The sequence below is a fragment of the Leptosomus discolor genome, chromosome 6, assembly GCF_034619465.1.
Source record: "Leptosomus discolor isolate bLepDis1 chromosome 6, bLepDis1.hap2, whole genome shotgun sequence".
Lineage (NCBI taxonomy): Eukaryota > Metazoa > Chordata > Aves > Leptosomiformes > Leptosomidae > Leptosomus > Leptosomus discolor.
This window is the reverse complement of record NC_141396.1, coordinates 15,122,011-15,145,273: the sequence shown is the minus strand read 5'-3', so window position 1 is coordinate 15,145,273 and position 23,263 is coordinate 15,122,011. Positions and strand designations below refer to the sequence as shown.

General features: G+C 44.7%; 1 protein-coding gene across 2 annotated transcripts in view; it reads left to right on the top strand.

Annotated features, from left to right (window-relative positions):
* Positions 1-23,263, top strand: part of SUFU (SUFU negative regulator of hedgehog signaling) — a 93,745-nt gene that overhangs the window by 895 nt on the left and 69,587 nt on the right. For both annotated transcript variants that reach the window (XM_086466722.1, XM_086466721.1), the window contains exon 2: positions 6,052-6,186. In XM_086466722.1, coding sequence (XP_086322848.1) covers positions 6,052-6,186 — 135 coding nt within the window. The remainder of the gene's footprint in view (positions 1-6,051; positions 6,187-23,263) is intronic.

Below are 23,263 nucleotides of genomic sequence, written 5' to 3'. Positions count from 1 at the left end.
CTTGCTTCTCTTGCCCTTACGTAGCCGTGTGTTATCGCAGACTGTGAATCTGCTGCTTACTGTCTCTGCTGACACAGTGTCTGACACCAGCAACAGCAGTTGTTTATGTGGGAGAGTGGCATGAAGGAAGTACTTGCATGTTTAGCTATCGAGATAAGTGTCTAATGTCTAGCCCTGTGCGAAGAGGAGTTCCTTTTGCTTTTTACTATCGCTTTGCTGCTCAGCCCCCTCTTCTGGGCCTGAGGAACATGATCAGGTCACAGCAGACTGTTTGCTGGACCAAACGTTGACCAGTCCCTACTCCAGCACTTGGAAAAAATTTAATAAATGCTCAGCTTCTTTATTCACAGTTCATTTTAACCTGTATGTCTCCAAGTCCTGAGCAACAGCAGAATAACATCCTCCCTGTGTTCTGCTCTGACAGCCAACCTAATGCTGTTGTCTTCCGAAGAAGCATTGATTTTTTTTGTGTGGTTCTATCAGGAAATAGGTCTGTTAGCCCTTATTGCTTAGGGGTTTTTTGTCCTTAAACTGACACAGTGGGCCAAGATAAGATGTTGCAAATCTGAGACCTCAAAATACAATTAATTTCTTAATCATCTGTGTGTGTCAGTACTGCAGTACTTTGGTGGTGGTCTGATCAGTCTGTTTTTATACTTATTTCTAATCTTAGATATTCAAGATTGATGAGTTTCCGGTCACCTTGATTTGGGAGTCAGCACTTCTGTCAACAGCTTAAAACCATACTGACTAGAGTGATGTGAGGTTTGTGTGGGATGGACGGAGATGTAGGTCCATAAAGAAGAATGGCAGAGACCCTTGTTTGGGGAAGAAACTTTGCTGCTTGTTTGCTTAAAAAGGTTGATAAGGGCTTCACTGCAATTGCAGCTCAAACACTAGGAAAACTGCTGTTGGCAGTAATGGCGGGTTGCAAGTAAGAAGTAATGTGAAGGCCTGTTTATCCTGGCATTTTCCACTTAGCGGTTCTTCCGACTGTCAGCTCAGCTGGCAGAGAGAGCAGAGAGCTTCGCTTGTAGAAATCAGAGGTGAGCTTCTTACTGCTGTGTCCTGTGCAGGAAATTCTTGTGCGAGGTGGAGCCTACGTGGATGCTACAGGTACTTTCTTTCCCTTTGTTAGGTGAAACCTGGAGCTTGGTTTTGATAAGTCTGGTAGACTGACTTCTGCTCACTCTCTGCTCGTCTGTCCTTCTCTGCCTGGGGTGCCAGCTATTAGTTGGTTAAGATTAGAAGAGGAAGTTGCTGAACGAAGTTCTCTGCCTTGGGAGAAATATTGTAACACTAATCAGCTTTTAATTATACGTATCAGTTTCTCTATGGTTAACAGCAATTTTTCTGTTCAGGGAGCTGAAGTGTTCTTTGGCTTGCACGGCAAAGCAGATCCTTCCTTCGTAACGCTGGAGAATCTGCAGAACAGCATACCTATTAAATGAAGGGGTTTAGCCGCGTGGATTATTTCATGGAACTGGTCTTTTTTTAAATGCTGTTTGCATATCTTAGGAGAGAGTTCTTGATTGCAATTGAAACTTCTTGGAAGAGTTCCTGGCTGTATTTATTAAGGCCATGCCCTGAGAAGGAGTTTCTATTGATATCCAGTGTCCGCTTTTATTTTTAAAATGTGGTTGAGTATCTCTGAGTCAAGTGTCTTGATGCATAGAATTGCTGGTGGAAAAAAATAAATTTGTACTTTCCCTTGTGATAGGTTTTGAAATAGGCAGAATTTGGGCTGGGTTGTTGGTTTTTCATCACTTGTCTTGAATTTAGGCCATGTGCTCAAAAACCAGTGTGCTGGCCTGTGGTCTGCAGCTGCTTGGGGATCACAGACTACTTCTGAAGGGTTGTCAAAAGGTAGATGTGAAAATCAGTCCTGTTGTCAGCTGCTGGGAAGTGACTACAGACAATCCACTAAAGGCTTTGTCAGGGTGAATGGGTTGGGAATTTTCAATTTTTATTTTTACCATTGTGGAGCTGTTTCCTCTCTGCCCACTTTGGGTTTCTCCTTCCACAGAAACTTCAGAGCGCTCTGAACATCAGTCAAAAGAAGACTTTTGGTGCAGATGCAAATACGGGGTTTCCCCCGAGGCTGCCCTTCTTGCTCCTGAATGAGTTCCATGAATAGAGAATGTAACAAATTTGTACTGTACCTCTGGCTTTGAAGTTGGGCTCTTCCTAATAAAATCCTCCAACGCTTCCAGCTCTTTGTGTGAACGCGTGTACTGATATGTAGATTGTGATACAAGGTCGAACCCTGCTGCAGCGGCTGTGGGTGGGAGGATGTATGGAAGCCGGCATTAGCGGCGCTCGGCTTGTTAGCAAAGCAGTGAAACCTGTCTCCGAAACTGGATAAAAATCTGTGCTGGGCATTATTGCCATGGTTACCTTCCTCACGGTGCTCCAGGTAACTGGTTTAAAGCTAGTGCCGGGTGTTCCTGCAGTTGCAGCAGTTCTGGAGTAGGTATATGGCTTGTATGCGTGTCTTTCAAAATTTAATTAGTCACTGCTGCAGGCTTTTTGTCTGACTCTCTTCCAAGCCTACCAAATTTCTCAGGGGCTAAAGACGGTCTGTCTGGATTGTCGTGCAGTGTGTAAACCGGTCGGTAGCTAACTCTGTCTAGGTCTACTCTGGGCAGGACAGAGCTTGGCTCCCCTGAGCTGGCGGGTGCCGCATTGCCTCAGCTGTCTCCTGGGTAGTGCGGTGCTGTGGGTCCCTGGAGGGGCTTGGCCGTTGGAGAGAAGCGCGGGGTTGCTGGCAGGAGCGAGGGAGAGGTGCGTGGCTCATCTGGTGCAGTCTAGGCAGGACTTGCTCGCTGTCTGCATCAGATCTGACGAATGCGTTTGAGTAACCCTGGGGAAAAGGGTGCTCACGGAGCAGTCCCTGTCTTGAAAAAGGGTTTGTCTTGCGCGTTGTTAGCGTCAAAGTGCCTGTGTCAGCAGTGTTCCAGCACAAATCATTTGACATATAAGGTGTTATTAAACCCAGTTTGGAAGCTGGTTTTGTGCATGTGGGAGATGCTTGTTGTTTAGTAGGTGAAGGTGGTTTCCCTTCATTACACATCCTACACATCTGCTCTGACCACTTGCTGATCTCTCACAGTGGTTGCCTGGTCAGTGTGTTGACCTCCCTTGCTCTGGAGTCTCCCCAGTCAGGTAACAGTTGTGTGTGGCTGCTGCTGTTCACTGCCACCCCTCAGGGGCAAGTGACAATTCCCAACTGGAATAGCTTCCACCTGACTGCTTCCACCACGGATCCATGAGTTACTGCTGTGGGGAGCCTGAGCACTGGCTGGGTTGCTGGTACCATGCTCTGAACATAGCCACCTGAACAGGCATCTCTGGCAGAGATCTCAGCCTCCAGTGTGACCTCGTGCCGGTGAGAGGGAACAGGTGGAGATGGGGCATGTCAGAGGGGAGCCTGTTTTTTTTTTTCTCTGAGTGTTTCAAACTTTTGCAAGACTTTGAGGACGGCTTTTCCCAGGCTGCCACTGAGGATCAAACTCTGCTCCATCCCAGGGTCCAACACACATTCCTTGTGCTTGCTCACCAGTTTGCCTTTTATGCTGCAAAGATGCCACTTGTCATATAAGAAAGCTACATGCTTCTGACATAGCCCTCACCAATGGACCTCTGTGCCGTTATGGGGCGTGGGATGATCACCCCCTCTGTCCTACCTTGATATCTTGGGCTGCATCCTTGACTGACCTGCTGGGAAGCTGGAGCTGGCCTGGAGCCACCGTGGTGGCCTTGTGTGACTTAAGAGGAGGGAAACTGTCCTAGGAAAAGTCACTCATCTTAGGTAACCCTGCTCTGTGGGGTTTTTTTACTTGCAGCAGGAGGAGAGAGGTAGCACAGCACACTTGTCGAGAGAGCCCACAGGGCTTTTAATACAACAAGCTGATAGATTACTTTGTACAGACTTGATAAGGTTGTGTAGCAGGACGTGGGCAGAGGATTTCAAATAGTGTATCGCTGTCACTAGAAATCTGTGTAGAGTATGTGGGCACCTTCTGGAAGCAAGAGGAACTTTGTTCTCATGGCCCTTCCTGGCACCATCTTCCCTGCAGGTGATAAACTCTAGGGGTCCCCATGTGCATTAACTCTCCTCAGAGCTCACCCTGGAAAGCACCGTCTTACAGGTGCTTTGCATGTCAGCTTGACCAAGTGCTGGCTGGCCTCTTGCCAAACTGATGAGCTACCAGCAAGGACTGGATCCATCTCTCCAGCCATGGTGACTACTTCTGCAGAGAATCTCCTGTGGAGATGCCCAGGTGCTGCAGCTCTGTGGCCAGGCCGGTGCAGAATTGTAAAATGACTTGTTAGCACCTCTGTTCTGCAATGCCAGCTACCGCAGGCCTGAAAAGCCCTGTCTTCTCAACGATCTCTCCTAAATGAACTTCAAGAAATTGCTATACTCAGTGAAAGTGATCTAGGGGTAGGTAATTGTGCAAGCTCAGGGTTAAACCTCTTCTGCACTGATTGCATGTTTTCTGAAGCCAGTGGGTGTAACTGACTTCACTACCAGCAGCCTGGTTACGTTCATGCCTGAGGACTAAAATGCTTGTCAGCATTTCCTCTGCTAGATGGGACTCTGAGAAGGGTGCTGGTCTTAAGTGGGATATTTGCCGTTAAGCTTTGCTGTTTGATCGTCCCAGAGCTTCCTTGGTAAGGCGAGGTACGGATCTCCACGTGTGAAGCACAAACACTTCCAGGAGGCGTGGAGCAGTGGTAGTGGAAGGTGCTACAAGAGGCTGACAAGCAGGCTAGGTGCTGAGAAAGTACTTCTTGCCAAGCCTGCCAGTGTATAATATAAGGCAGTGACACTTTAATCAGGGAGCAAACTGAGATGCTCAGACGTTTTTTGTGCAGCGGTTGTCGCATGCGTAGTGATGACACACAAATGCCCAGGGCTAGCAAAGGAAGCACAGGCATGCCCTGCAACCTGCAGATGATAGAGTCAGGGTCTGAACAGATGATGGAGATGAGGGGAATTGGTGCAGTTTGAATGAAGGGGGTCATCTTAGTTTGGATTTTCTTGTCTGGAGCCATTGGATTTTCTTGTCTGGAGCAGTTGAGAGTATTTTACTTGAAGAAAAAGTGAATCACAGCTGCTTGTGCTATCCCATCAATGCTTGTGGTAGGTGGTTTGATGCCTTGTCTCTTCTTGCTTGTTTCTACCTGTGTGTTTTATGATTGACAGGGTGAACAGGGAGCAAAACAGTCTAGCACGTTCCTTCCTTCAGTGGAGAGTTGACCTGCCTCTGCACGGGCAGACGTGATGGTGAGCAGCAGGAGAAACGTGCTGTGCTCTCTGCTGGCACACCAGCCTCGCTTTCTTGTGCCTTGTAACGGAAAGGGTGGCTGCAGGTTTTGGTGACTGCTGCTTAATGTAGTCTGGCTATGCTGCGTTGACTTTTAAGTAACCTTCTTTTAAGGAACCCATTCTAATGTTGAAGCAGAGGCTGCAATGATGCTTTTTAGTCGTTTTGATTAATGAACTCGTGTTTTACAATTTCTGGTACTAATTTTTCTGAACTGGTGTTTTTCTCTTCTATTTTAACTGTCATGTCTATGTTCAGAATATGGATTGCTCTTCTCAAAACTCATTTCAAATTCTGCTTTGAGGAATAGCATCAGTGTTGTTTTTTAATTGAGGTATGTGCCTCTGGACTGAATCAAGAACTTGCAGTGCAGATGCAGCTATTGCTGTTTTACTAGTACAGTTTTCCAATTTTCTGTGTGTTTTGTCGAAGCTTTAATATGATTTTCCAGAGGTTTTTATGCTTTAGCGTTAAAAACATTGTGGTATGTTGCACACATGCGCTTTGCCTTCCTGTGCTTGAAGCCTTTTGGACTCAACCCGACCTTCCTCCTCAAAAATTTTCTTTTTTAGAGGTAACTTGAACATACTGATTTCATTTTTGTCACTAGCTATGTTTTAAAGCAGATCTTTTTACAGTCTCTTGTAGTACCTGTGGAGACTTCTCATTTGTCTTGAATAAACTAATTTACCGAAGAATCTTTCTGTTTTTAATGCAGGTTGGGCGGACCTGACCCTCTGGACTATGTTAGCATGTACAGAAACCTGGGAAACCCAGCGCTGAATGTTCCTGAGCATTGGCACTATGTCAGCTTTGGGTTAAGTGACTTGTATGGAGACAACAGAGTACATGAGTAAGTGTCATTTAAGTTCTGTTGCCACCTGTTGTGTTTTGTGCGGCATTTTGGGGGAGCGTAGGTAAAACCCTGCTCTGCTGTTATTACTTGAACAGCTGGTTTTCTGCTGAGAATACCCTAGTCCTGGTCTCGCAAGGGGTGAGGTATGCCTGTTCTTGGATGTAGAAGAATTACTGTGTTCCCCTCTGCAGGCTCTGAATGCAATATATTTCCTTGTCAGTGCTGAGTGAACTTTTTTTTAATTTCTTTTAACTGTTTGGGATTTTTTTTTTAACTGAATGTCTTGTGTTTTTCACTGTTGCTAGTCTGTTATGGTCATATGCTTAAATTCTGACCCCTCCCTGTGCATGTTAAATGCCTTCCTCTGGAAAACTGCTGTAAGGGCATTTTTCCTGTTGCTGGCACAGCAGCGTTACCGTCAGCGGACTGCCACCCCAGTGGCTGCTGTATAAAGTGCCAATTTGTGTAAGAGAAGCATAAAATTCTAGTTGGTTGACTGTCTTTTCTCCAGTAATTTAATGATTATCTGAGCTTGTTGGTATGGATGGTCTTTAGCAGGCATTTTCTATTAGACCAGGCAAGCAGCATGATCTAACCTTGTTCTTGTCTTTCTTTTACTGACTTGCTCCTTAACTCCAGTCAAAGTGAGTAGCAGTAGCCAAGCTGTCATGGGGCTGTGAACGTTGCCTTTTAACCAGCCAGAAATGGCAGAAGGTTTCTGCTTTCGCTGTTTAGTGAAACTGTCTGCACTATTTCACAGTTGTAGGGTAAATGTCCTTGATGAGAGGTGCAGCAAAGGCCCTGGTTTGTTCACCCAAGCTTTTCTTCGTTTGTTTGCCTTGGTTAAGATTGAGCCACCATTTTTTTTTCACCCAGGTGCTTCTCTTGCAAAAGCAGCAGTCAGGCAGTTTCTTTAACCTTACCCATGTCCTCAAGGCAGTTTCTTCTGTTGTTTTTTTTTTTTTTCCTCATGTTTGTGGTTACAGAACTGTTTTTCAGAAGACAAGTCTCTTAAGACTGGAGTTTATACAGGACACTAGTGTCACAGCAATCTGCCTGGGACATTTAACTAACAGATCTACTAGCAACAACCCTAGTCGTTAGTTGCCGGGACAGAGGAAAGGTAGGGCAAGTGAAAGAGACAAAATGAAGTTAGAAGGCTTCCTTCCCTCACTTCCACAAGAGACGCTGCCATGGACATGCAGGGCTCCACATGGTGCCTTGATATTTCATCTTTGCTGCTGAAAATCTGAGGTTGCCAAGATTAGGTGACCTGAGTTTGCCCACCTTGTTTTGATGGGACTGATTCTGGAGGGAGGAAGTGCTTTGCCAAATTCCTCTCTTTGGTGACTTGTCAGCCTGAGGTTTTTCTATGGTGAGACTATTCTCTTTGCTCAGACTCTTTCCTGATGTTTTTCAGTGAGAGCAGGGAGTGGGTGTGAGGGTCTCAGCTGGAGACATGAAGGGTGATGTGTGTTTATGAATGAAGAAGCAAGTTATGTAAGGACACAGCCTGCTTGGCCCTGGCACATGCTCTGGCTTCTCACTCCCAAAACCCGTCTGCTAGACCAAAACCTGTTGTTCTCCAGTAGTGGAAAGCTTGGGGGTGGAGGAGTGAAAAGATCACACAGGTGGAATGACACAACTTTAAATAGCTTCCTGGCATGAAACCTCCTAACTCTTCATGCTGTCATATGGTTTGGTCTGGAAATTTGGATTGAGATAGTGGAATATACCTTTTGCTGGTTGCAGGGCACAGGAATTAAACCCCGATGTCTAGACATGGGCTGCAGGTAATTTCCAAGGCCTGTTGAGGGAAGCAGGAGCAAAGTCTGCACTGTGCTTTGGGAGGGCTGAAGTTCTGAATGCCCTGCGTGTACGTGTTGCCTGGGAGGAGGCTTAGAGAGCTGGTGTGCCTTGGCTGCCCCTGGCACCGTGCTGCTGGAGGCTGCTGCTGCTGGGCGCTGCAAGCAAATAGCTCGCCCTTGCTGCTCCGCTGCTTTGGGGATGTTTGCTGCAACCCCTTGAGCACAGGCCTGCTCAGATCCATCAAAGTGATCTCCTTGCCCTCAGTATGGGTGTGTGTTTCCCTTTTCTCTGTGCGACTGGAACAGTGTTGCTGGCTCCACAGAGGGTGTCCCTGTGTCACTCACTCAGAGATGTTCGGCTGTCTGCAGTGTCACCTTTATTTTGGCCTCATTCTTGGAGCTACAAAACTTAATGCTACATGGGCTGTTGAGAAGGCTGGCTCTGCCTTTGTGGCAAAGAGTCTTAATATACAATTACGCATATGGTAAAGCTGTCAAAACCTACACATCTCTTAAACACTGAATCTGAAGTTATCACCTGGTAGGCGAGCACTGCGGGCAGGCAGAGAGGTTTACAGAGGAGCTGAGCACTCACCAGCGATTCTTTCTCCCAACAGCAGTCACTCGTTGCTCATAACTACTCATGAAACGTGACTGCTGTGTGAACTGCACGTCACCAGACCAGCACTGGGTGCACGCTGCAGGAATGTAGTGGTTTTCCTATGTGCTCGGGAGGCTCTTCTTCTCCAGAAGGAAACTTAATAAAGCCTTTGTTAAGAAAATGGGTATCGGTCTCTGCTGGAAGGTCTTTGGGATTCTGTGGTCCCAGGTAAAATGTGCTGCGGGATGGTTGTTAGGAGTGCAGTGGTAGTTGTTTAAGTCTTTGGAAGATTTCCTTTAAAGCTGGTGTGGCGCTGGACTCTGCTCAACTGCCATGGCCTCTGGAGATAGGAGTTAGTTTGTGGGATTTTTTGGTTTCCCAACTGTCTCTGCAAAGAGCACAGAGCTGGATCTTTTTGTGACAGTCAGCAAGGTTCCTACAATAGGGGTGTGCTTCCATAACCTTGCTGTCCTTCACCCTTTAGAAACGGGAGGGTAGTATACTGCCATAGGTCTTTTTAATCTAACTGCTTGACTTTGGGTAACATAGCTCATTTCTTGTGGACCTGTTCTGGTGGTACAGTACAATCTAGACCAATTATAATGCAGTATTAAATGAAAAGATCTTTTTGATTTTTTTTGAGTGAACTAACGTTGAATTGGAGGCCCCTGTATTTTTTATTTATAATGGAATAGCAAACAGATGTAGCAAGTAACGTTGCTACATTGAACAACGAAAATGTTGACTTTAATTTATATTTTTTAATAAGAACCTGAAAAGTCTGAAGTGGAGCTCTCCCTGTGCCTCCTTGTTGACAGATTTATTTTCAGCTAAAGCAGCAGTATTTCCTGCCCTGCTTAAATATCAGCTGTACTCTGCTTACAGAACTGGTCTGTTTTTAAGAGTCCACAGAATAGGATGGAAGAAATCTAAGAATTTCAAATGAGGAAACCTTTTTCATTTAAAACCACTCAGTGTTTCATGGTATAATGGCAACCATGACACCAGCTGTGCTGGGCCAATCTCTCTAAAAATCCTAAATCATGACGTCATGACAGCGTTAGGGAACCACAGGCCTTGCAGTGGGATTTCACGCCAAGCTGCTTGCGTGGTAGTAAGTCTCTCCAGTCGAGCATGTTGCGCAACTTGAGTGGCAGCAGAAATCCTTCCGGGACATTTTTGCAAGTTATGCTCCATTTTTAACTACTTTAAAATCAAAAGCAATGTGTAACTTCTAGAATCTATTCAGCAGGGTTAGAATAGAGCCTTTTTTTTGGACTGTTCTTGCTTTCTGCAGAGATTCTGCACTGCAGTGATGAACGCATGTGTAGCGTGTGAGCAAGCTGGCAGGGCGTGTCTGGCTGGTGCAGTGGGACATGAGACAGGTCCTGCGCCCTTCTCCACCCCTTGCTGGCAGCTACTGCCCCACAGCAATGTTAGCAGCAAGGAACGAGTCCCCGTGTGTCTGCACAAAGCATGGTCCCTCTGCTGGCAATTGCAGATTTGTGCTCCGATGCCAGACCGTCGGCAAGGCCAAGGCACAGGCACACGATCCTTCCTGCAGTTTCCAGGAATGACTTTGTTCCTACGTGGAGAACAGGTGCCTGAGGAAGACTGCGTCAGCAAGCGTAGCTGGGCTCTGAGTCAGTCGGTGACAACGCCAGCTCTGGCTACTGTGGTGCCACAGTGTGCTTCAGCCATGGGTTGTGCTGGCGCAGGGGTTTGCAGGGCTGTCCAGGGAGCGAGGAAGCGATGTGTGTTTTTGCCAGACTGACTTGTATCTCCAGTTCACTGTAAGGCCAAGGCTGAATCTGCAATTAACTGTTCCTGTAGTTTTGAGTGCTCACCCTTTTCGTTAACAGTTTAAAAAGTGCATGGAAAATCAGAACCGTGATGCGATGGAATTCTTGAAAACCTTGAATTATTTGTATTAAACTTGCAAGGTTGTAATTCAGAGGTACAATAGAAAGCAAAGCTTAAATTACGACTAGGTTAAGAGATAAGATTTGTGTTTGTGGCCTTCCCACATCCTGAGAAGAAACGTGCCAACTGAGTTTTGATGTTTAGCTTTTTATGCAAATTCCCATAATTAGGTTTCCTGATCTACACAAACTTCATATTGACAAGGGTGGTGGGTTTGGGTTGTTGGTTTTTTTCTGGCAGTGAGCCAGGAGCCATTCCATTTGCATAAAACAGAAGAGATTACAGCTGCCTTCATCTCTAATACAGATGCAGGGTACCACCCGCGGAGACAACAGGTTCCAACTTGCTGTGGTCCTTTTGATTTGGCTACTTACCATTTGGATCAGGAGGGAACGGTGCATGCCGGGATAAGTGTTGTCTCTGTGGGTGGTGCCTCCCTATTAAAGGTAAGGGTAAGCATGAGCCTTTCAAGATCTCCAGTCCAGCTTGTGTTCTGCTTGCTTGTATAGATCCTCTGAATGACCTTAACTTGTAAAAGGGCAAGGATGCTTGTTAGAGCTGGGAGGAAGAAAAAGGGGCGCAAAAACTGGATCAGGTAACAAATGCGAGGCTTGCAGAGGGGTGGATGTTTTCTGGAAGGCTTTTTCTGAGTATGAAAGGAGTTTGAAAAGAGTATTTAGAAAATAGCCTGAAAGTTGGAACGAGTGCTCTCTTTCTTTTAAGTGCGTGCTGGCTTCTCCTTTGAACCTGCATGAATGTAGGATGGAGTGGTGCTGACAGCTGTCACTTTAGTGGCCTCTCAGTTCTGTAGCCTTTCATAAATTTAAAAGCTCGCTGCCCTCAGCTTGCCAGCCTTTAGCCTTAAATTTTGGTATTTAATGGGTCCCTAAGTGCTTTACAAACCACATGCCTAAAGCACCGCTGAAATATTACACCAAACTCCAGGGTGACACTGAATGCTTTTAAAATGGTGGAGACTGACTCTGCCCCTCTTTGTTTTCATGAAAATGCAATAAAATAAGGGACCCTTGGGAAAACAGTAAATTAGAGAGGGGTGGTGGTTGTTGTGGATCCATATTTCAGATAAGATTTTGTAGAGTTCAGCATGTCTACCTTGGAGAGATGAAAGATCAAATTAGTTTAGTTTGGGAGTTGAGCCTGGAATTCAAGAAAAATTATTTAAACCCCAAGATTTTCTTCCATCTTTCATGGTGTCTAGTTTCTTTCAAGTATGGTGTTCAAGCACACTTCACACAGGAACCTGAGGACTTTCTTAAATAATAGCATAGATATGTAAACCCCCCCTTCCTTGGCCTAATTTTGTTTCACTAGGCTATTAGCTCTGAAGTTAAAGGACACCTACTGTGTCAGGGCTGGCCCTGTGATAGCTACTTCAGCACATGGAAATGAGGTTGTTTTGGGGATGTATCCTCAAGTTGAGGTCAGGAACTACTGGTTCTGCTCCTGAGTCAGACTTTTGTGAGCTGTGACTTTGATGGGTTGGTTGTGGGCAACAGCCACAACAGTGGTGAAAATCTGAGGATTTACAGTTACCCTGAGGAGCTTCTTCCAGGTCTCAATAACTTCTGCTTTGTGTGGCCGTGGCTTCTCTGTGGGAACTGAACTTTAGCCAGTACACTGAAGAGATGTTTCTTCTGCGTGCCGTTGCTGGGGGTGGAGCATCTGCCTCAGCTAAAGGGAATGACATGGAAGAGGACATTGGTAAGTGTCAGTTTAGGAAAGAGGTGCAAGAGCTGGGACTTGGAGAGTCCCAAGATGAGCACCATACTCTGGACTTCCTTTTTCTTCCTAGGTCTCTTGTTTGTCTGCCGAAGATTGACCCCAAATGTAATGCTTATTTGTCCAGTTGGTCTTTTTTTTCTGAGGGAGAGGAAGGTTGATGGCAGAGTGGGAAGGGAGAGGCCACAGAATTAGGAAGTTTTGTGTCAAAAAAGGTATTTCCTTTTAGTGATAGCTTATTTGAGAATCCATCAGAGTTGAAATGAGTACTTTAGCTGCAGGGGGGCAGAAAGATCTGGTTTTTTAATGGATTTGTATTGTGGTTGGATTTTTTTAATGTGTATAAAGATATTAGTTACTCTGAGCTTTTCCCGAAATGAGGGTACTTTTACCAGGTCTCACCTGCGTAGATTCTCTGGTGTCTAGAAATACAGTTGTGCTTCTACTGAATCTTGCTTACTGGGCATGCCTGTAGATCCTTTTCTTCTATGTGGCTGTTTGTTTCTGCTTACTTTGTAGAAATGGGATATTTGGGGAATAACTGTTCCTTTGAAGGACTTGATTGAATTTAACCAATGAGTTCAAAAATTGTGGGGACATTTTAAAGAAGCACGTGCACTCGTGTGATCATGTAACGTCCAGTTCCCTGTTTCCCAGGCAAAAAACGGTTAAACTAAGCGTCATGCCTATTTACACGCCCCATTGACGGTGTCCCTCCAGCGACTGAGGCAATGCACCAGGACTGTCTAAGACTTGTGTTTCTCTGCTGGAGGCAGACCTCCCTTGAAGCTATGGTCACCATGGGGAAATCTTTTTTTTCCCTTCCTCCCAGGCATAGTGCACTCGGCTTCCAAATGTCATTTGTTGGAGGTAGTTAGCACCGTTAATAATATGAAGGATGTAGGCCACCTACAGAGAGAAGTCCGCTTTGTGTTGCGGTCTATCTGTGTTTGCGTGCGGAGGCTCTGGGATGCGAGCACACTTGAACTGTGCTAGATTTGGAAATCTTTTTTTTTGAGGCATTGAAGGAAGTTCATTTAACGTTTACAGCACGGTAGTTGAATTTACAAGAAGGACTGTTTTCAATAAAAATAAGGAAAAAGATTGGAAGTAGGTTTATAGCTGAGCGTTGCTGAAGGCAAGCCCTGCTTCCTCTTCAGTAGCGCATCTGTACGTGCGTCCTGGTAAGATGAGCCTCTTGCTGCCATGCAGGGGAAGGGGCATGGTGTTCAAACTGGATGATTTCTTTTTGTCAGCAGAACTTTGACGTTTATGATCTTGGCATATGGGAGGAGAGTTGGCCTGAGACAGGGCTTCCTTACTCTCATCTCCCAGCTGGGTTAGTGCTGAATGACGTGGGAGAGCTTGCAGGCTCTGCTCTCCCAGCGAGTTCAGCCTGCTGGGAAGAGGAGCGACTGGGGATCAAAGTTTGGTCTTCTAGTGAAAGATTGTTTTACGTGATAAAGATCTGTTTAGGATGTTCTAAAAAGCAAGAATTAGAAGATAGTGGGCTTTTTTTCACTGGGACATGAAGGTAAAAGCATTTTTTGAGCTGTGTGGCCATTCTGGCTGCGAGATCAAAGGAGGGTTGGCTTTTTTATCCCTTTGCTGCCTGGAATAATGATACTAGCAAAATGAATGTTTGAAGAGATGCATCTGAATGCTGTTATTCATACATAATCCCCCCTTTTTTTTTTCCTCAACACAGATTTGGGAACAGGCCTTCCGGACTAGTACTAGAATAGTCTATGTCAGACAGTGGTTACAATTCATGACCACAAATTACCACTGGTAATAAAATTACCAATTTTACTTGAAAATTTGAGCTATTGGTATTTATCTCTCCTAAGCTGGAAACTCCATAGCGATTACCTAACTCAGCTGCCTGTCTACTGTCATCTCAACTTTGAATCGAGGCCCAATAGGCAGTGACACTAGGCTAACAAAAGAGGGCTGCAAATCTTTGGTGGTCTCCCATTCAGATGGTATTCCCTTCCTTGGACAAAGCGGTGGCTAGGGCTCCTGAGTGCCACTCTGACTCCAGGGATGGTAAACAAGGAATGGATCGTCTGGTGGGAGGCATTTTTTGATCACTTGACAAAGCTGGGTAGATGGGATACCACCTGACAAAGAGCTGAAGTTTAAAGGAGGGTTTTGCAAGGGCTCTTAAGAACAAACAAAAAAACCAAACCAAAACAAAAAAAGACCCAAACAAAAAAAAAAGCCCACAAAACTGGGGGTTTTTTTGCAGGATGTAAACAGGGTGGGCGGAGGTGAAGGGAGACTCAGCCATTCTTGGGGAGCTCCGATTTAAGCCCAGAGGATAGAGACAAGGGAAGGAGGGAAGAGTGCACAGATGGCTCATTGTTTTGTCTAGCTCAGCATTCTTGCAGTGCCGAAGTGAAGGGCAATTGTTTTAAAATCCCCTTTGCAAAGAGTGCTGTTTGCTTTTCAGCTATCCCTCGTCCCTGAGATGCAAACTGTAAACCAGACGGGCTGGTCTTTAACACCCATTTGTTTTGGAGGGTCAGCGCTCTGTCCAAGGGGCCCAGGGCAGAAACTGGGCTGCGAGGCATAGCTCCTGCCAGGGAGCGGAGGAAAGTGTGTGTGCCTGGAAAATGCACTGCAGCAGCTGGGGAGAAGGCGAGAACAAAAGGATGCACATGGAGGGGCTGATGCAGAGCAGTGCCTGGTTTGGGGAACTTTACCAAAGCTAGGAAATGTGGCATAAAACTGGCACATACCTTACCTGCAACGATATCTGATGTACAGTATAGTTTTCTTACAGCATTTATTTTTTTTTTATTTTGTAGCAAATAATTCGTTAGTGTACAGAAATACCACCATTTCTATACTGTTATTCTTTCTACCGCTTCAGTTGCACTGGCATAGCTCCTTCCCCTCCTCCCCTGTGAATTGTTGTGGTCTTTCTGGAGCAGGGGCCTTTTTTGGCATAGTCGACAAAAATAAACCATAAAGGCGGCTGTTGTTATGAATAAGGCTCAACAGGGGAATTTTACCAGTAGAACTACAGCAATATAATTATACTGGTAGACTAGTTACAGTAAATTTCCTCATGAAGACAAGCCTTAAGTTGACATTTCCTAGCTAAGTTGAATCCATATGTATAACTTTATTACGCAAAAATAATATGTCTCTGGGCCTTGAATTCTTTTTTACCCAGAAGAGTAACATTGAGCAGAAAAGCAAAGAATTTAATGTTCAGAGATGGATGGGGGATTTTCTGTAACAGAGTGGTGGTGATGAGCTGTACACTGAACTCTGTTTTACTGGGTAGGTTGTTCCTCCTAAAGTCATCAGGAACATGAGGAGTGTGTTTGTGCTTACTGCACTAAAAAGTAAGTGGTGCTGAAATATGCTGTAAGTTGATGTCTCTCTCCCGATCATTACTCCTGTTTGAAAGAAGAAGCTCAGCCATTTTGCAGTTTCCGTAACTGAAGTGGTTTGGCTGAGAGGCAAAACTATTTTGCCATTATTAAAATCTTTAGGGATAAGCCTGGACCCACTGAAAGGAAGGGGGGGAATGATGCTTTCTTTCCTCCTTTGTTTGATTTAAAGAGGCCAAGATTTATTTTATTCTTTTGGATTTTGTCTTACAACGGATGGGAGTCCATGTAGTATTTACAAGCCATGTGTTTATTTCTATAGATCAAAAATATCAGCCTGTGATTCCTACCGCTGAAAGTTCTCAGTGCTTCAAAGGAACAATAACCTTGCAGGAAAAGCTTAACACTTAAAGGCAGATTTAAAACCAAAAAATATATATAGTAGACTTTTCATTGCAGCTGTCTCATGTTTCCCTTTTGGGAGTCTTTCACCAGCACCCTGGTGCTTTCTTTTGCCTGGAATTCAAGCTTGAGCTCCAAAGGCCTTTCCCTGCCTGTTTAGTTGGTAAAGATCTCTTACGGTGCTCATTGCTTTGTTTTTGAGCGCACCCTCTACAATGAAATGAGACTATGTAACAGCTCAGCAAGTATGTATTGTCTTGATTTTCACAGCTAGGGAAGTGAAAGATCAGGGATTGAACCCCAGATCCAGCAGGGTACTTGGGTGCCTAAACCCTGCTTGAAATCTGTTGGAATTCAGGCTCCAAAAAGCTCCTAAATACCTTTTATGCCTCAAGCTCACTTATTGCACAGCTGAGAACTTAATTGTATGAGAGTCCTAAAAATGTGCTTGAGGGCGTGCTAAAGTTTTCATGCCTTTTTTTTTTTAAGGTATGTTCTTTAGCCAGCAGGAAAGTAATGGGAGACACCAGTGTTTATATTCTACGTTACATGTTGGAGCCCTGGTCCTCGCCTGAGATGTTTAGGCAATGCTGAAAAAAACGAACTGTAGCTGTCAGTGTAGCTTCTGGCTTTGGATTTTGCTCTTATTCTTTCCACCCTCCCATACTGCTTTTGAAAGCCGCTTTTGTTATGCGAATGGTTTCCTCCCGGCAGCTGCAGAACTTTCCACAGTAGGAGCTAGGAAGGAGCCAGCAGACACTGCGAGGAAAGTCGGTGCCCTTTTCCCAGCTGCTTACCAAGCACAGCGTCACCATCCTTCCCAGCCATGCTGGCTCGAATTGGCCCTTTGCTTATGTCCACTCGCCTGATGAGGTTGCAGCTGAGCCCTTAGGTAAACTTCTGGAGATGTATTACCATTCCCTGCAGGCTGTGCAAAGACTAGCATATCAGAGCCAGGGATTCGGTCCTAGTATGAAACGGGGTCCGTGTGCGGATGAAAGGTTGTCTTCCCTAGTGCACTGTATAGCACAGTGACCGCGTGCTGTGTTTGCAGAATCACCAAATGAGAGCACTGTTCTGCTGGACCTTGTAGAGACGAAGAATAAGTAGCTCTGAAGTGCAGCATAAATAGACAGCTTAAGTGAAATGTTAAAGTACAGATCTTGCTAAGTTGTTTTCTTTTTCACTAGTTTCCTGCCCCTTGTTCTGTGAATGCAATAGTAAATGCTTATTGTACTCCTGGCTATTCTTTCCAGATCCTTTCAGTGGGCATTAAAATGATGCAACTCTGCTGCAACTTCCCTGGGCCATTGCAGTGAGACTGCACTTTCCCTGCAGTGCCAAGAAGTGCAGCATCACTTGCAGTGTTATCTGTGCTTGCAGCATGCTGCAGGTAGTGGTTGAGAACCTGTTCTCAGGGACGTCTCAGCTGGGTTGGGACAGGTTCTGCTGGCCGTGAGGTGCAAAGCGTGGGTGGCTCTGTGGAGAAATGTGCGAGCCCTCATCTGAAAAGCATGGCCAGTCCTCTAGTCACTTGATTTCACATAGATTTTTTTTTTTTTTATACATGTTTTGGGAATCATGAAGATTAAATGGGTTAGTCTTGTCAGTTTATAACTATAATGGGAGATCAAACAATCTCCTACTGGTATAGCTACACCTGTGACCATAAAACGGAGAAAATAAGAAGTAAGCTGCCCTCATGTGAACACCTTTTGCTAGGGTAGAGAGTGACACATCCTGTGCAGTCTCCTGTTTTCATATTTTGTTGTTTTAGTAATTTCCCATGTTCAGTATTTGTCCATGCTGTGCAGAATATGGAGTTAATTTCCCAGCTTTTGTGACCTCTATAGATGGAGTATATAAGCATTTCCTATATGATGACTCTGTCACATTACTCTTTGAAGTGAGGAAATATCACTATTTTACATCTGAGAAACAAATTCCTAAGTAACTTGTTGAGGAGGATGGGAAGTTTGTAGTAGATAAGAGATTAAAACTTGGGTCACTTGAATGCTGTTTTAGGACTTTGAGAGTGTTCCAAAGTTTTGACTTAGTGTTAATAGTGAAGCAGATTGGCACTGATAGGGCCGTTACACTCTTTTGCCCTTAATCTACGTGCAGTATCCTTACATGTATGACTGTATGTTGGTGCTTTCCAGAATGAGACAATAATACTTCTGAGCCTCTAGAGCTCAAAGGGATCTACCGCCGGCAGCTAAGCAGGATCCTATCCTTGTTTCAGATGTTACAACTTTCATGGCGTGGACAGCTGAACCTCAAAGCAGCAACCCCTAAATTGCTTTAACTCGCAGCCCAGAACATTAAAGTGACCTGAAAACTGATAGTGGTTTACTTTAGCGTGCTAGGCTGGAGAGATCAGAGTTCAGGAGCTGTTTCCCACGTGGCTGGGCAGGAACTGAGTATAGGTACCACTTCTGTCAAAAAGAGTTTTAACTTGTGTTCATGAATTGTCAGCCGTGGGTCCTGCCAACTCGATTTTGGACATGGGGTACCAGCAGTGGAAGTCCATACCTAGTTCTTGGCTGTGATGCTTCACAGGATCCCTTGGGTTGGAAGGGACCACTGAAAGTTTCCAGTTGATGCCTGCCACCAAATTCCACAGCCCACCTGGATCCTGTTCCAGGGTTTGATCACTGTTATGTGAAAAAGATTTCTAGATACATGTAACTGGAATATACATTTGCCTTTTTTCCTGTGTGTCTCTGAGAAAGGTCTGGCTCTGTCTTCCCTTCGCCCTCCCAATAGGCAGCTGAGCAGTATGATACTCCACCTTCCTTTTAGCCCTCTTTTATTAAGGCTGAGCAAACCCAGCACCCAGCCTTTCCTCATGTGATGTAGATAGCTGCAGTGTGGACACATTTTAATGATGCTTGTGTGCCAAGTGCTTCTCAGATGCCTGACTGATTCAGGTGTCTAAAAAGTGCCCAGTCTATCAGGTCTACAAAATGCACACAACAATCCCCATGGTGCTTGTGTCTCAAGCAGCTGGCAGCCTTTACTATTATATTGTGTAGTTCAAGTGACTCTTCCTCTCAAGACAGTTGTGTCTGCAGAGTTAGGAGTAAGGTTGACTTAACTCTGTAGTCTGAAGGTTTAGAGGAAAAATCAGGTTATTTGTTGTATAAACATGCATTATTTACAGAAACAATTTATTAAAAACAACACCTAAACTGTGAATCTCTAGGCTTCAGGGGCAAGATTGTCACCAGCTGAGTTTTGAAAGCTGAATAGTAAAATGTGTAAAATCAGTGTTGTGTCTGTGCAAGTGAAACTTAAACTGAAGTCTCCTCTTCCCCCTCTGCCCCATAACAGCACTTCACTTGCTGAATGGTAGCTTAGTGAAGCACTGTTCTGTGTTCATACTGGCCAGCTCAAATCGATTCACAAATTTTACTCAGAACTATCTAAGTGTAAGTTTTCTAAGTGGATTGTGCATGAATATTTTGGAAAGCTGAGAAGCCCGTGTCCAAATAACTGCAGAGTGAATGCCTCTGCATCTGTTTGGATTTAGATGTTGGAATAATTCTCTAAAAACAATTTAAGTTGCTGTTTCTAGAAAGGTTTTCCATTTGGTTGATGGCTTACACATTTTATATGACGTACTGCGAGAGCAAGCCCTAAGCAACAGCTTTGGGCAAAGCCATAGACTGACATCTTGAGCACCGTATGTTACTCACTTTCCAACCTTGATTTTACATGAACAGTTTGTTCTTTTTGTGTTTGTATTTGCCCTGTTTATGCATGAAGCTTTTTCTTAAATTAAGCTGGAAAAGAGTCCAGTAAGACCCTGTGTGCAGGTCTGGGATGGTAAGAGCTCATGGAATTTCCTGTCGAGTGCTCTGAAGAGATAACCATCTGACGTCCAGATAACCACCCCCTGCTTTTCTCAGATGTTTTATGTGTTTTTCTTCAAATTGATGCTTTTTTTCAATGCCAGGAGACAGTCCGGGAGAATATGTGAGTAAGCAGGTGGGTTTTGGCTTAAATAACTTTTCTGGATACTTTTATGCCTTTCATGTAGGGGGGTTGCTGTGGGTATTTTCTTATGAAATTACTTCACAGGAGCGTCCCAGCATGCCATCAGGGCTCTCAGATGAGACTTTTATACTGTTTGACAGTTGCACTAAAAAAACCCAAACATTTGCTGCTAGGCAAGATGCTGGAAGAACTAGGTAGGGTCACTTTTTTTTCCTCTCCCCCTTTTTTTTTTTTCTTTCTGTAGCTCTGGAATCTGAGAGTCGTTTGCTTATAGTGGGAAGACATATAGTGGGAAGACATTGTGTAATGCACCTGGAGCTTGAACTCAGAAGACTGACTCACTGCACAATCCTGTTTGAGGCCCATCAGCTCTTGCCTGATGTCCTTCCTGGGAGACAGAGACACCAAGGTGTTTGTCTCAACAGTTGTAGCAACCTGCTGAAGGCCTCTCCTTGGGTTTTAGACAGGAGACCAGCCTTTGTATTGCTTGTTTGTAAGCAGATGTGGGCAGTGAAATGGTACACATCTCAATTTTTCTCAGGGAGGACCTGTCAAGTCAGTCATTGCGTACCCTGATGCTTTTTGTTACGCTAGTCCTCTGTGTTGCTAATAGTAATATCTTTGCTAGCTAATAGAAAAATCTTCTGGGGTGGTTACTAGCCATGCAGTCTTAAAACAGTAGTGAGAGTTGGGCCTTGAAGTCCTTTGGTCTTGTCAAGCAGAGTGGTGGGTGCTGCCCATCAGCTTTGTTTAATTACCTTCTCAAACATCTAAAATGTCTAACAGGCTGATCTGGAGTACTGATAGCTATAGATTGACAATTGCTGTGGCTTTTTTTTATTTTGAGTGGGGTGGGTGGCTGGTAGAATTAAAAGTGCTGATGGAAATAACAGCAGCTCTTCCTGATGCCATGCTTAGAAATGTGGTGATACTCTATTTCTGCAGCCTTGAAAACGGTATCAAGAGTAGCTCACTAGCAGCAGAGCAGGAGGCATTGTCTGTGTAGAGGATACAGGGAAAATGCAATTAGGGGGTTGAAGCAAAAGTCATATTAAAGTGGTTTCACAAAAGTAGTGGTGTTGGAGCTGAAATTTGAAGCTGGGAAAAGTCAGTCCAGAATACTATAAGCCTGCCATCACTTCCCAGAAGACCCCTGGTTTATCTCCCTGGAGCTACTGGGAGTGGAGCTGTGACTTCTGAAAGTGCAGTCCTAACTATCCCCAAATACCCTGAAAGAGCTTTCTTCTTGTTCCCTGGCTGAAATAATCGTATTGAAGAGCCAGCATTTCCTTACGTAAACTCCCATTTTCAGGGATTGGTTCACCTAATACATTTATATACACATACTCTTAAACTCTCAAAAAATAAACACCTAGTACACTCTGCTCCTTGTCCAGAGCTGTGTAGCTTGCAAAAGCAGAATTTCAGAAATACATTTTGCGCTGCAGTGAAGCAAACCTCCTCTCATTCCTTGCAAAAGTGGGAATGAAAATGCCTTGGCAAATAGCTTTGCTTTAAACTGAAAAGCTTCTGGTTTTCAGAGCTGCTTTTAAGCAAAGGGCTAGTTTGGCTTTTGATCCTCTTAAGCTGGGTTATTTGATGTGAAAAACGCCCTGGGTACTCTGCTGCAGAGGGGAGCAGCTTTTCAGTTCTCTGTGTGTGGCTTTGGGAGAGGGCCTGGCAGAGCGTGGGGTGGCAGGGGGCTCGGGGGGCCCGGCCGCACGGCTCTGTTAATAAAGGGGCCTCTATTTCTTTGGATTCTTTTGCTGGAACTAAATATCATGATCAGTGAAACTCTTACCTCATTAAAGGAACAAGCCAGGCTCCTTCAGCGTTATGTGCAGTGCCGCAATGTGGTCTGTTCTGCTGAGCTGATTTGCTGAACAGATAAAGGGAGTTTTAACCCAAAGAATTGCATGTAATGTATGACCTTGGCTTTCAAAAGGTTTATTTTTGTTCATGTGACAAAGTAAGGTTTTGATATTAAATATAGGGTTGGATTTGACTTGGCAGATACCAGAGCCTTCCATTACTGCTGTAGTCATAATATAAAACTATCTGATGTGTGCCAGTGGGCATGCAGCAAGCCAAGAATTTCTCCATCAGTGTTTGTTTTTGTGAAAACTCAGCTGGCTGCTTTGCGATTGGGTTGGCTATAAAGGTGATGTGCCCTTGTGTTGGAGGGGGCAGAGCTGTGGTGGGCACGATACAATCTGTGTTGTCTCTTTATAATTAGAATCTTTAGTTTTGGGGCAAAACATGATTTTTTTTTTTTCCCCCTTCTTAAGTATTATAGGGGGATTTAAAAGAAACTTTCACTCAAAACTGCAGGGTTCAGCAGAACCAAGGCATAAACCAAACTATGTGAAATATTCAGATCTGTTAGTACAGAAGCTTAATGTGTGTTGTAGCTTTCAGTTTATGTATGTAGGGCTGTGCACAGATACGAATAAGAATTTTGAGGTTTCCTTCCTGCACAGGCTCCATCTCAGATTGTTGTCTTACTGTAAAGCTGAGGCACTTCTGGGCTGCTGCATTGTAGTTGTTTTGCCAAAGAAATGACCCACAAAGCACTTCAGTGCTGAGATGTTGAGCTGAGCTCCAAAGCCTTCATTCTAAATTGGCTGTAGTCTGAATTGATCACCTTCAGGTTAAAAAAAAAAAAAAGCAATAAACCCCAACCAAACCCCAACCAAAAAAACCCCACCCTAAAACCACTCCCCCAGTCGCTACCTCCCTTGCTCACAAAGAAACCAACCCCAAATAGTGCCAGTATCTTGTTTCCCTCTCCCCTGGCCATCCACAATGCAGAAATTATGTGAAATACATCAAAATATTCCTAAAAAACATGTTAATCCTGCAGTTGACTCAGGAGTCAGGGTCAGGCTAACCTGCTGCGGACGCTTTGCTGCCCACTTGGAAAGGAACAAGCTAGTACAGGTGCAGGTAGCAGTGAACTTGGGGGATCGATGGAAGAGGTCATGAGCAAACCTGGCTTCTGCGTGCTTTAGCAGGACTTCTTCCATCTATGGGTTATCCTCACCCCTCCACCCAGTTTTCTGTGGAAGTGGGGCTTGTTCAGTCTGTCTTTTCTGGAACTGTATTTTTTTTTTTTTTTTTTTAGCTTGTTGGTTGACCATGGGTTGCTGAAGGTGGTTGACTTCTCTGGAATTTTTTGGAAGTCTGGTGAAAATTAGGAACTTGTGGGAAGGAGCATTAGTTTGAACATCTACAAGCATGCAAGGTGTGAT